Consider the following 14585-nt stretch of genomic DNA (forward strand, 5'->3'; position numbering starts at 1 on the left):
TAATGAAGGAAAGAAATGAAGGGATCTGTCTAAAATGATCTCCAGCGTTAGTGAAGATTTGGCTGTAGGAGAATTGTTCTTTTCTTTCCACATCACTCTGAATGAGTGCTTAGAAGACAACATTATTAGGGGAAGGCAGGTCTTCTGTCAAGTGCCTATAATTGGGAAAAAATTTTATACATGATATATCCTGAAAATAATTAAACAGAATATCACAGCAATCTACTTTAATATCTATTTTCATTCCTTTCAATGTGACATTCAAATAAGCTTGCTCCTGCAATACCTTTTTAAGAGTAAATGGAGTACCCCAAATGAGGATACTTTTAGGCATGCTAGGCAAGAATGATCTTTGCTATATGAATGCCAGGTGGCTAATAGCCTTCTATAATGGTGGACACAAGGTTAGTTCGCAGTGACTGATTTGGCCTCGAAACATAACCCATTTTGTATTGTTATGGATGATCTATCTGGATGAAGGAATTGAAACTGTGCTTTCAAATTATCTTGTATTATTAAATTAAGCGGAGTTACTGACATTCCAGAAGGCAGGCCTGAAACTGAAAATGACCTTGAAAAGTAAGACTATGAAAAATAAAAGGTTCTAAAGAAAAGGGATGAAATCAAATAAGGGTAACCACAAAACAGTCCCTTGGAAAATTGGGAAAAACTAGATTAAGGACTGGGCATACAGTTGACTAAACAGCAGCAATGTTATTTTATTCTGAAAAAAATAAATAAAAAGTTTAGGAGATAATGGTGCTTAGAGGCTATGGGAATTGTGGTGGGAATGGGGTGGGAATCTAAGAGATGGATACCCGCCACTTAAAGATACACTGATACATTTTACCAGTATAAGTAGTAAACCATGTTCTGTATGTCTTTCATAATGAGGATAGGTGGACTGGAGACTCAGAAGGACTCTTCTGTAGAATCTAACCTATCTTTCCGTGGTCTGTTAAAAAGAAGAAGAGAAAGAGAAGGAAGAAGAAAGTTTTATTAACCTTAACACAGATTTTCCCCACAGTGATTCTCTTGCTGAATCTTTAGTGGTTCCTGTTTCTATAGGGCCTGTTTGCCCTCAGGGATCCTTTCTCTGAAACTCTTTTCCATCTTCTATCAGGATGTTTCATTCGATCTCCTCAACCTTTCCCTGAAACAGCGAACTCAAAGGTGACAGGAGATTGATTCTTATTGTTGGTTGTGTTTTGTCAGGGCTGCCCTTTATATGGCTTCTTTGGAAGTGAATTGGTTACCACTCACCTTCTCTCGCCTCAGAATCTATGACATTGCAATACTCTCTCCATACTTCTCCTTCTCTATCTTTCATGGGTTCTTTATGAATCCAGCCAGGAGTATCCTCAAGATTTGGGTCCCAGGACCCTGCTCCTCTCATTGTATACACTCTTAGATAATTCATCCACTCCTATAGCTCTGTAGCTATCACTTTAGGGAGATAACTTATTTTTATATAATTTCAAACTTAAAGGAAGGTTACAAGAATAGCACAAGGAGCTCCCATATAATCCTTATCTAGAATCACCAGTTGTTTGCCATTTGGAAGTAGGCTGTCGAATCTGTGGCCCTTTACCTCTGAATAGATCAATGTGCATTTCTTAATGACAAGGACACATAGCTATGGTAAAATTTTTAGCCTCAGAAAAATTGATGTAGTATTATTATGTAAGCCACAGTCCATATTCAAATATAATCCATGATCCCAGTAATGTTCTTTATAGCTATCTTCCCTAGCCAGTAATCACTGCTCAGTGATCACTGCTATGCACAGGGCATTAACTTCTCTCCAGGCCATCTGTCCCACAGCACTGACTTTCAAATAAACATTTTATATTGATGTCATCTCTAATTAAATATGTCTGAAAAATAACTCGTCTTTTCCCTCTTAAAACAAGTCCTTCTCATCTCCATGTCTTTTTAATTCTGTTTAGTGGTCTCCTAGCCATCCAGATATTCCTAGCTATGGAATATCTTTGGTTCTTTATCCTAGTTAGGCTGGTGAGCCCTCTAAATTCTTCCTGTGAAATGTCTCCTCCAGTCTAGCTCTGCATAAGCTGTTGTGCACTGATGCCCACCCATTCCACACTTCACATTCTTTGAGTTACCTTCATCTACCTGAGGGGCTCAGAAGAAGCCTGCAGTGGTTTCCTATCTTAAGTGAATTTGTCAGAAGTTGGTCTGTGTGGCACCAGAAAAGTGGATCAGCCAATAATTTGTGATAATTCACAAATCAGTTTCTTTTTTTAAAAAAAAATTTATTACATTGGAGTTCCCATTGTGGTGCAGCAGAAACGAATCCTATTAGTAACCATGAGGTTGCGGGTTCAACCCTGGCCTCGCTCAGTGGGTTAAGGATCCAGTGTTGCTGTGAGCTGTGGTGTAGGTCACGGACGTGGTTCAGATCCCATGTTGCTGTTGCTGTGGCTGTGGTGTAGGCTGGCGGCCATAGCTCCAATTTGACCCCTAGCCTGAGAACCTCCATATGCCGCAGGTGAGGCCCTAAAAAGCTAAAAAAAAAAAAAAAAAAAAAAAAAAAGTTATGGGTTATTTACAATGTTATGCCAATTTCTGCTGTACCGCAAAGTTACCCAGTGATACATTTACATACATTCTTTTTTTCACATTATCCTCTCTTGTTACATTACAAGTGATTAGATATAGTTCCCTCACAAATCTGTTTCTATATACAATTTCTAAACACTTCTTCCCACCCTAATAGATACTGAATAGGTATTTAAATATTATGTTAGGGTGCTGAAAATATAACAACTATCTTTAACTCTCACATATGCATAAAAAATGTCTGACAACTGGCCTTCTTCCTGACCTATCACTGGTAAGAGAATACTAACTTCAATCCACGTAAAGCTTAGTCTGTTTCCATAATTTAAAAAGTTCTTATAGGAAATATTTAATCTTGCTTGAAAAAACTCATATTTTCTCAGAGATCCTCTCCCATCCCCTCTTTGTAGAAAAGAGCTACAAGTAGGGGATGAGAGACTTATTATCTGTTAAAAGTCTGCTTACAAGGTTAGCCTTTGGCATTTAGGGACAAGAATTCCCTAATAAGGGTAGCTCAGTACTTAAACTATTTGTACAAACAGTGTGGTTTATGTTGAACACCTGTTTTCCTTCTGGGAGTCTGGAATTTTGGTATGTGCTAGGCAGAGGGTACCTGTGTGACTAGCCCTCAAGAAGAATCTTGGCTTTGGAGTTTCTAATGAGCTTCCCCGGTAGACAGCATTTTACAACTCATGGCTTACGGGAATTAACTGCATCATGTATGATTCATCAGAAAAGGGCTTTTAGTCTCAGAAGTTCGCACCTGGTTTCCTCTAGATTTTAGCCCAGGTACCTTTTCCCTTTGCTATTTTTCTTTGAATCAATTTGCTGTAATATATCATAGCCACAAATATAGCTATGTATTGAGTCTTGAGAGTCCTCCTAGCAAGTCACTGAATCTAGGGGTAGTCTTGGGAACCCTAACACACCCAAATTTTCTCCCTGTGGCAGATTGTTATTTTCCCAAAATAATTATAATATATGCTACCATCCCACATATCCTTATAATGTGATTTTTGACACTCTTCATCTTGAGAGGCGGAATCCATGTTACCTCCCCTAGAATCCTGGTGAACTGTTACTATGATGGAGGTGATGCTATGTGACTTCTGAGATAGTGATAAAAAGCAATACAGCTTTCTCTGGTTCTCTTTGTGTCATCATTATTATCAGAACCCAGTCACCATGCTGTAAGAAAGCCCATGCAGGCCCAAGGAGAGGACTTGTATAGTTGTTCCATCAACAGAGGTAGCTGATGTCTTAGCAGATAACCAGCATCAACTACCAAGTGGGAAGGAGAGATATTTCCAGCCCCAGTCCTTAAGTCACTCTCAGTTTCCAGTTTTTCCCACCTGAGGCCCCAGACATTGTGAAGCAGTAAGATGTCTTTGCTATACCTTTCCAAATTCCTGGCCCAGAGAATCTGGAAATTAATACTATGCTGCTATATATGTATAACTGCCAGTTATACAGCAGTAGGAAATGCCTCCTTCCCTGAGATAACATCCAGGTATATAGAAAGAGAGGTTAATTTAGCATCCTGATGCCAGAGGGGAAGAGCAGTGTTTTCTGTGTGACGGTCTCTGCCTGTTCTGCTCTCTGGGATGATTCCCTTTTCCATTTGGTTGTTCTTTTCCTTGCTGGTATAAGTGGCTATAATCTGTGGCGTTTTTTGTTTGTTTGTGGCCACACCCACAACATACGGAAGTTCTAGTACCAAGGATTGAATCTGAGACACAGCTGTGACCTATGCCATATCAGTGGCAATACTGGATCCTTTAATCCACTGCGCTGGGCCAGTGATCAAACCCTTGCCTCTGCAGTGACCCAAACCTCTGCAGGTGGATTCTTAACCCACTGTGCCACAGCAGGAATTCCTGTGGCTGTTGTTAACTGTCAGTCTTTTTCAATTTCTCACTCTTTTTCCCTGGGCTTTCTTGAAACCCTCATGGCGTGTTTGAGATGACTCAGCCTCATTGCCACTCCCATTGATACTGTTGACCTGACAGAAGCTTCTGTGACTTCTATTCAGTACCCAGCTCCACTGTTCAGCTCTGACAGTTGAACCCCCTCTGTAGATTTGCAACTACTTTAGCTTCTTGTTTATGCCACAGGATGCCAAATGTGGCCAGGATTAATGATTCTCAGAGCCTTCCTCTGCCTGACCATGCTGCTCCACCAGTTTGGGTTTGGTTATACCCGAGGCAAATGAAAGGACAGCCTGAGAGGTGGTCTGTTTCAAGAGTTCTCATGAGGGATGGGGGGGCCAGGGGACCCCTTATGCCTTTCTTTATTATTCTTATTTATCTAATGTACGTCTCTCTGTCCAGATCAATGAGATTCTGTCTGATTTAAGTCTAGGGATGGGAAAATTGGGAAATACATTAACTATTTCTGCTATCCTGCTTTGCTTTCCTCTTATTTTTGCTTTCCTACAATTCCCAGACTCCTTCCCTATCTTCCTTTTATCCATTCCAACTCTTGTTTAAGACTTAATGGCAAAGGATGTTTTCTCACCATGCTTGGAGAAATCTATGATCTGAGTCCTCTGAGTACGTCATTGGTACTCTAAAATTCTCAAGACTGTAAGTTGGAATATGAGGCTATTGTCTTTTGTAAAAATCCTATTTTGCATTAGAAGGTGATATTACTTTGCTCTTTGGTTGCCATTTTTTTCTAAAATGAATTTTTATCTCCCTTTGGGAAAATGAGTGGTTATACATACTGAAAGGGGACAACTACTAATAATTTTGAAATGATTACCCTCTCATACTCGGTGTGAGAGGTACACCAAATTACTTGCTTGTCCAAAGTTCCCACCATCTAAGTTTGGCCTTGGGTGTGAGCCGCAGTCAATATTAAGGTCCTTTAAGGTGGCTCTTGGTGAAGCTGCTTTTTTTTCTATTCTATTTTGTGCCTTTGTATTAAACTTTGAAAAATATACTTTGTTCAGCTTCTTAATTACACCCTTCTGGCTCCTATTAGTTTGTTCTTATTTTTTAAAACCTTCTTTATTCACCTGTTCCATGTTTGTATCCTTCCAATTCCCAAGTGTATGCTTAGGCACAAATTTACTGCTGCCTTTACTCCTATTTTTTTTATATATATGCCCAGCTCCCTTGTTTTTGACATATTTCCTTGTTCTGACTCTCAGTACCTTGGTGTTCCAATACTGCAGATTATTCAGGTATATATAGTTAGGATGCCTTTAGTAGGTTTACAAAAAGCAACTCAAACCAGATCAGGCAGTAAAAGTAATTTATTGGCTCATAATTTTTGGAAAGTCTGGCTTCAGAAAAGGATTGATACAGCAATATCACCATACTTTTTACTAACTCTCAAATCTGCCTTTTATGGTGTTGGTTTCATGCTAGACTGATTGTAGGCAGGCTGCCAATGGCGACCTGAGCTAGATGCTTCCTCATTTATGTCCTATAGTGGGAAAAAATATTTTTCTCTCAAGCCTTTGAAGAAAAGTTTATGGCTTTAAGGGGCTTGGTCAAACTCAAGTCACGTGCCTAACACCAGACATATTACTGTCATTGAGAGTAGAGTGGTATTATCCTGATAGGCCAGTTAGATTCTGCCCCTAGACATGAGAGTTGGGGTGGGGTGGGGGGATTAATCTACACAAATTGCATGTTTACTACATAATAGGAAACAGGAGAAATGGATTTAGGGTGAGCTGGAGTCATCTCTTAAAGTTTGTATGAGGTGAGTGTACTCATGTCTTTCCCAACTCAGTGTTCACAAATGACCTCACTTGGTAGCTTGAAAATTCAGCCATCATGGGAGGATTTACACCACAGAGATTTTTATTTAAAAATAACATGGCTTTACTGAGATATACTTTATTGAAATTTAATTCATGTGCCATAAAATTCATCCTTTTAAAGCATACAATTCAGTGATCTTTAATATATCTATAAGGTCACACATTTGTCACCACAGTCAATTTTGGAACATTTCCATCACCCCAAAAAGGAACCCCATACCCACTCTATTAGTCAGGTTTCTCTACAGAAACAAAACCAAAGCTGAAAACCCGGAAAAGCCAATGATTTAATTCTCGAGTTTGAAGGCTTGAGAATCAAGAGTACCAAGAATCAGGATTAAGATTAATGTCTCAGCTCAAGCAATGAAGCAGGAAGGTGCCAATTCTTAATTTCTCTGCCTTTCTCTTCTGTTCAGGCCCTCAACAGATTGGATCATGTCCACCTGCTTTGGGGAAGGCAAACTACTTTACAGTTTGCATATAGAAACACTCTCACAGATACAACTCAGAAATAATGTTTAGCCAGGTACCTGGATGCCTCATGATCCAGTCAAGCTGACACATAAAATAGTTATCACATCCGTTAATAGTCACTCCTTATTCCTCCACAACCCCCTATCCCCTGGCAAAGCTATCTTCTGTCTCTGTGCACTTGCCTATTTTGGACATTTTATATAAGTCATGCAATCTGGCTTTCAGCTTAGCTTCTTTCATTTAGCATGTTTTCAATATCTATGCTATAGAACGATCAGTATTTTTTTCCTCTTATTACCAGATAATTTTTCTTTGTGTGGATACACCACATTTTCTTTGTCCATATCAGTTGATGATGTGTGAGTTGTTAGAGATTCAATTCTAATCATAGTTCTGGAATCCAGTCCTTTCCACCTTCAGTTTTTAGTACCTTCTGTATCAGAATCTTTTTCTTAAAACATTGCATTTAATCTGGTCACTCACCTCATCAAAATAAATCATCCTTTCTTTCTTGGAGATGATAAAGGAATGCATTGGCATTGCATGTGAAGCTTTCCTCAGTTTCACTGCAGCGCGGGTAGGAATGGGCAGATCCTGCCTCCCACTTAGAGGGTAGTTTGGCCAGTGATGCTCAAATCTCATTTTTTTTTTTTTCTTTTTATGGCTGCACCTGTGGCATATGGAAGTTCCCAGGCTAGGGGCAAATTGGAATTGGAGCTGCCAGCCTATGCCATAGCCATAACAATTTAGGATCTGAGCCTCGTCTGTGACCTACACTGCAGCTCATGACAATGCTGGATCCTTAACCCACTGAGCAGGGTCAGGGACCAAACCTGTGTCCCCATGGATACTAGTCGGGTTCTTTACTGCTGAGCCACAGTGGGATCTCTGTCAAATCTTATTTTAAAGGCTACTACCTGAGCAAAAATAAACAAGCCAACCCCAAAGAAATAGACCTAAAACAACACAAAGCAAAAGCCCAAAACTATATAGAAAGTGACATGGATATTATGTAACTTTCAGGTTTAATTTTTTAATTATTAAGAATTTCATGAGAGGAGTTCACATTGTGGCACAACGGATTAAGAACCTGACTGGTATTCATGAGGATGAGGGTTTGATCCCTGGCCTTGCTCAGTGGGTTAAGGATCCAGCGTTGCAGTGAGCTGTGGTATAGTTTGCAGATGCGGCTTGGATCCAGTGTTGCTGTGGCTGTGGTGTAGGCGGGCAGCTGCAGCTCTGATTCCACCCTTAGCCTGGGAAATTCCATATGACACAGGTATTTCATGAGGGTCCTGAAAAACATAACATGTTTTACAGACAGACAGCTTAAAGCCCTGGCTGAATCACTTAATACTGGCATTCTTGAAATTCTCTCCTTCTGAGATTTTTAAGCTAATGATCTTTTCTTATATGTAAAGTAAGAACAATAATTCCTACTTCAGAGATTGTTATGAAATAGAAGTTATAAATACTCAACTACTGTCTTCAACCCATAATAGGCACTCAGTAAATAAATACACACTGTAATGATTGTTACAGTTGAACCATATGGTTAGAATTTTCAATTATTTCCAGTAAAGCCAATCTAAGATAAGAATTATTTTGGTGTTCTTTCTATGTTTTATATGATTTAATTTCAGTATTGTCCTAGTTCTTTAAAATTAGGACCAATTTAAAGCAGAAATTAGATAATCAATGCAAAGGCTCTGTGTTTCTTGTCTACCTTTACACTTGATATAATCTGAAAGAATCAATATTTCCTTTAGAAAATGGTCAGTGATAGTATATTGTTTTATTTCAATACAAGCTTTTATGAAGTACTCTAAGGATAAATACCTTAAGTATTATACTGGGTTATACTGAGGTAAATTTCTCATAGGAATGAATCTTAACGCTTGGCATTTATTGGCAAATATGACTTGATAGCAATTATTAAAGATATAACCCAAGATATTGTTATATTGAGTGATTATAAAATTTTATTTTTTATTAATAAAAAAGATGTTGAATGGTAGTTAAATTGGAATTGTTTTCATCTTATGTAGATGGTCATACAATTTAAATTATTCTATTTATGGTTTAGAAAAATTCTATATTTATAATAATTTATCCTTTTAATTTTATAAGTAAAAACACCATGAACCAGTCTTCTTTCAGAATTAGAAGTACTTATAAATGCAATAGCCAAATACAAGAGGTGTTAGTAATTTGAGAGATCAAATTAATCAATTGTTTGAAAATTAACCTTTGATCATAATAAGACTAACATTATAGATCAACTTTTGGATATCACTTCTTTTTATGTATTTCGGTCATTTAATATTCTCTTTTTTCCCCCCCATAGGATTATCCTTGTCAAGATGATGATTATTCAGTAGTCCACAGAAAATGTCGTTCTCAGTTCACAGACCTGAATGGTTCCAAAAGATTTGGCATCAACACTTGGCATGATGAGAGTGGGATTTATGCCAATTCATATCTAAAACGAAAACTCTACTCACTAACCACTAGTCCTATTGCCCCTTTTTAAAATAACGTATGGAATCACATTCTCTAACTAACGAAAGGTAATGGATGTAATAGTTGATGATTTTATGTCCTAATAAAAGCAACGGAAATATTACTATAGTAGGTTCCTTTAACACAGAATCTTATACTCTAAGCCAGTGGTATATCCTTCTTTTCATAAACTACTCTGGTACTTTCCAAAGTTGAGTATGTTTATCATTGAGGATATACAACCCAGTTCTAGATGGTACTTGGAGTAATTTTATTTTATATTATTTTATTGACTGTATTTATTTTAAAATTTATTAGAAAAATGCGTAAAGCTAACAGAGTCAAGCTCATGTTTGCTTAAGGTATGACTGAATCTTTTTAAATTTCACTTTTAAATGAATAAAAATTTAGATGGTACTCAAATTCAACATGAAACTCAGAGTTCCCCATCATGGCTCAGTGGAAACGAATCTGTCTAGCATCCATGAAGATGCAGGTCCAATCCCTGGCTTGTTCAGTGGGTTAAGGATCCAGTGTTGCCGTGAGCTATGGTGTAGGTCACAGACATGGCTCAGATCTCACTTTACTGTGGCTGTGGCATAGCCCAATGGCTACAGCTCTGATTAACCCCTGGCCTGGGAACTTCCATATGCTGTGAGTGTCGCCCTAAAGACCAAAAAAAAAAAAAAAAAAAAAATTCAACGTGAAACTCAAATAAATGGTTGAAGTTTGAGTAACACTGGCCCTTTAATAATGTTGACTGAGTGTGTGTGTGTATATTGGAGGGGAGAATGTATATTTATAGACTTCAACATATTTCTGGTGCCTACTTGTGGATTATCATTCAGTATGGTATTTTCCCTATTCAATATAAATCTTTTTGATCATGTGGGATAGTAGAGATGCAGACAGAATCTTAGCAAAACTTTAGGAGTTTAAAGGAAAATCCAGTCATCTAGCATTAGAATTTGAAGAAATCTTAGCAGTTGTTTTGATTTACCGTTCCATTTTACAGATGAGCAGAGACTCATAGAAGTTTAATTAGGTTGTCCAGGACTATGTAATTAACAAATTCTAGTTCATCTTTGAGGTGAATTTGACTTTCATTTTTTTTCTGAAGATGGGTTGTTTATTTGGTCAGCCTAAGCTAGGTTTATTCTCATTATTTTTCTTTAAAAGAGAAATTCATGAAATACTATTTCATGATAAAGACTAATTTGATTAGCAAAATATGGGAAAGACTATAAGCCTCATGAGTAGAGAAATGATAATTAATACAGAAAATATGGATATGCTGAGAAAGAATTCACCAGCAGAGTTTTACTGTCATTTCTTACTGCTTTAAAGTATCTATCTATCTATCTATATATACACACAAATATGTAACATTCATTAACATATCTAGGGTGGATAGCTGTTTGAAGTATGCAAATCTGAATGTTAAGCTTCTACTCATTTGATTTTTTGTAAGGAAAAAGTCTTAATGGTCATGTCATTACCTTTGAACAATGCCTTTTAGGAAAAATATTCACCTACCTTAGCAGGAATTCTATATGGTCACAATGATTAACATCCCACTTGGCATTAATGATCTGGGTCTGCCATGAAGAACAAACTTAGAAATCAGTTTTGGTTGGAGTTCCCATCGTGGCGCAGTGGTTAACGAATCTGACTAGAAACTATGAGGTTGCGGGTTCGATCCCTGCCCTTGCTCAGTGGGCTAAGGATTCGGTGTTGCCATGACCTGTGGTGTAGGTTGCAGATGCATCTTGGGGCTCTGGCGTAGGCCGGTGGCTGCAGCTCCCATTGGACCCCTAGCCTGGGAACCTCCATATGCCAAGGGAGTGGCCCTAGAAAAGACTTAACAACAACAACAACAAAAAGCAAAAAAAGACATCAGTTTGGTTTGGTTAGAAAAAGAATGAAATAAGAGAGATTGTATTTAAACTAGTTGAGTAAAATGATGCATGGGGGAGGGGGAAGATTACCTGGATCCTTTAGGTATAATTATTTTGTGTTGACTTGGATTTCTTTAGGTAACTGCTTTGATGGTTCACCTTTCCAGTATCAAAGACCATTTGAAACAACAAAGACTGAAACTCAGATTTGCTCACTGGAAAAGGTCTTTAGAAAGTGACCACACTACCTTCTAAAGGTTTCACATGTCTACTTGGTAGGATTACAGCTGAGACACCAAAATAACACTAGCTCTTGTGTGTTTATACAGTTAGCATTCACATTTTTTCAGTATTTTTCTTTTGGCCTTTATCTGTTATTATGTCAGAACTGTTGCTTTAGCTCCCTTTGGCAGAATGCACACTGCTGCTGGGAAAGTGGGAGGTTCATTGGGCAGATCTAAAGTAAATATATTACAGTGGTGGTCCTTGAATTAAATTTGGTCTACAGATAAGTTTTATTTAGTCTTCACAGTGATTTCTTTTTTCATTAATACTTAAAAATTGAGCCAAATTTTGTAGACTAGGACATACTTTAAACTCTGAGTTTTTGTGTCTTTGACAGATTGGACTTTAAACTCTGAGTTTTTGTGTCTTTGACAGATTGGCAGATCTGTCAGCACTGGTCAGATTTGATATAGCAACAATCAGCACGGGTACTATGGGAGACTGGCTTTGGGTGGAGTAAATTTATCGTTTTGCTGCAGTTCTCACCTGGTATACTTGTTTATGGAGGCGTTGTGACCCTATACCTAAGGAGAGGGTGGACAAATATGAAATAACAAGTTGTAGAGGGAAATGGGTGGTAGAAAAGTGGCAAAATGGGCAGATTCTTGGTGACTAAGATTAGGATGATGGAGGCAGAGGCTACTTCCTAATAGTAGGTATAGCAAATCTGGTTGAATTCAAGTAGGAATCAAGATCCCAGAGTATATGAAGTAGAAAACAGAGATTGAGAGTGGGCCAAGGGCTTCACCTTAGAATAGAGAGTAATCTCAGATCCACTGGTTTATACTGGGAATCCATTTGTGTTAACACAGGAAGTGAGGGTTATCAGACCCAACTCCTAGAATATGGAGCTGACAGATGAAGACAAGAAGGAGGGTCCAGCCAGCTCACTGGTTTATTGACAGAGGAAAATCACTCCCTGAATTCCAGTGCTCCAGAGGTACAGAAAAACTCCAGATTCACCAAGACCCTAGACAGAAATGGAAAGTCCTTCCTATGGCATGTAGCATATAGGTGGCAGGCTGAGAGAGCTCATAGAAGAGTCTGGCACTGCCACCATCAAAACAGAAAGAGTCTTAAAGCTGTGCCGACAAAAAGTTAACTTTATTTCAGAGTCAGCAGCAAGGCAGTTTGCCAGTAGCTGGAAGCCCACTCCAAAGAGCTGTAATGGGGAAAGCATGGGGTAACCATTGTAAATCAAAGTGGAAAACCTAAACAGGGGAGTTCCCATTGTGGCTCAGTGGATTAAAGACCTGACATTGTCTCTGTGAGGGTGTGGGTTTGATCCCTGGCCTCTCTCAGTGGGTTAAGGATCCAGCATTGCTGCAGCCTGTGGTTGCAGATGCAGCCCGTGTCTGGTGTTGCCATGACTGTGACATAGACACAGCTGCAGCTTCAATTCAACCCCTAGCCTGGGAACTTACATATGCCACAGATGCAGCCATAAAATCAGTCAAACAAACAAACAAACAAAACCCTCAAACAAAATCTAACCCAGTAAATCAGTCTCCCAAATATTAACATTATAAGCTTTTTTTTTTTAACAGTTTCATTGAGATATGATTCACATACCGTAAAGTTTACCCTTTTACAGTGTGTAATTCAGTGCGGAGTTCTTGTTGTGGCCCAGTGGAAACAGACCCAACTAGGAACCAGGAGGTTGTGGGTTAGATCCCTGGCCTCACTCGGTAGGTTAAGGATCCAGCATTGCCGGCATTGCTGTGAGCCGTAATGTAGATCACAGACGTGGCTTGGATCTGGCGTTGCTGTGGCTGTGGCGTAGGCCAGCGGCTACAGTTCCTATTTGACCCCTAGCCTGGGAACCTCCATATGCCGTGGCTGTGGCCCTAAAAGGACAAAAAGCTAACAACAAAAAAAATATTAAGTGTGTAATTAAGTGGTTTTTGGTATATTCAGAGAGATGTGCAACCATCACCACAATCAACTTAGAACATTCTCACCACCCTCAAAAGAAACCTGTATCCACTAACTGTCGTATCCCATTCCTTCCCAATCTCTGACTTCTAAGCAATGACTAATCTTCTTTCTATCTCTATAGATTTACTTATTCTGGATATTTTATATAAGTGGAATCATGGAGTACATGGTGCTTTTGTGACTGATTTTTTTCACTTAGCATAATATTTTCAAAGTTTCGTGTTGAATGAAGTATCAGTGCTTCATTTTTTTGTTGAATGATATTACATTGTATAGCTATACAATAGTTTATCCATTAATTAGTTGAAAAACATTAGGTTATTTCAGCCTTTTAGCTTTTATAAACAATGCTGCTTTGAATATTTATGTATAAGTTTTTGTGTGAACACTCATGGGCATATATGTAGGAGTGGAACTCCTGGGTCATATGGTAACTCTGTATTTAACTTTTTGATCAACAATTTTCTAGAGTATTTTACATTCCCACCAGCAATGCATGAGGGTTCCAATTTCTTCGTATTCTTGCCAACATCTATTACTTTCCATTGTTTTGATTAAGCGGTGTCTGTTGTGATTTTGATTTGTATTTTCCTGATGGTTGGTGATGTTGAGGCACCTTTCCATGTTCTTATTGGCCATTTTTATATCTTCCTTGGAGAAATCTTTATTCAAATCCATTTTCCATTTTAAAAATTCAGATATAAGATCATAGCCTTTTGTAATAATTTTCAAAAAAATGGTTAAAAAAAGATTTGTTTTGGGCTTGAGATGCAGCTTAGATGATTTCATTAAGAGTTAAATACTGGAATTTCTGTTACAGTGCAAAAGAATATTTGAAAATGAATAGAACTTGGAAGATCTTGTAGGCAAGCACTGTAAAGTGAAAATTCATAATGCTTATGAGTGTGTTTAATCAATATTTTTTATAATGGTAGTATAATAATAATGATGATATAGTAAAGTCAATAAAGTAACATTGGAATTATTTGTAAAATTCTGGGGAAATCTGTTCTTTAATTTTTCATTATATAGTTCTGCTTTTCATTTGTCAGGATGGTAACTAGAGCTTGTTCTCCAGGAATCAAACTCATCTCATTCTCTAATACTCTTCCCTCATAGTATAATTTCCCCCT

The 14585-nt window shown here is 38.1% G+C and overlaps 1 protein-coding gene across 5 annotated transcripts in view; it reads left to right on the plus strand.

Annotated features, from left to right (window-relative positions):
• The window catches only part of C1H9orf135 (chromosome 1 C9orf135 homolog), a 226189-nt gene that overhangs the window by 146694 nt on the left and 64910 nt on the right, over positions 1-14585 (plus strand). For 3 of the 5 annotated variants that reach the window (XM_021064725.1, XM_021064735.1, XM_021064704.1), the window contains one exon: positions 9177-9456. The exons of 1 other annotated variant lie outside the window; for it this stretch is intronic. In XM_021064725.1, coding sequence (XP_020920384.1) covers positions 9177-9362 — 186 coding nt within the window. In that variant the 3' untranslated portion in view covers positions 9363-9456. Of the gene's footprint in view, positions 1-9176; positions 9457-14585 lie in introns of those variants that run through there. One more of the 5 variants, XM_021064709.1, reaches the window with a different exon arrangement.

This window comes from Sus scrofa, chromosome 1 (genome assembly GCF_000003025.6).
Source record: "Sus scrofa isolate TJ Tabasco breed Duroc chromosome 1, Sscrofa11.1, whole genome shotgun sequence".
Taxonomy (NCBI): domain Eukaryota; kingdom Metazoa; phylum Chordata; class Mammalia; order Artiodactyla; family Suidae; genus Sus; species Sus scrofa.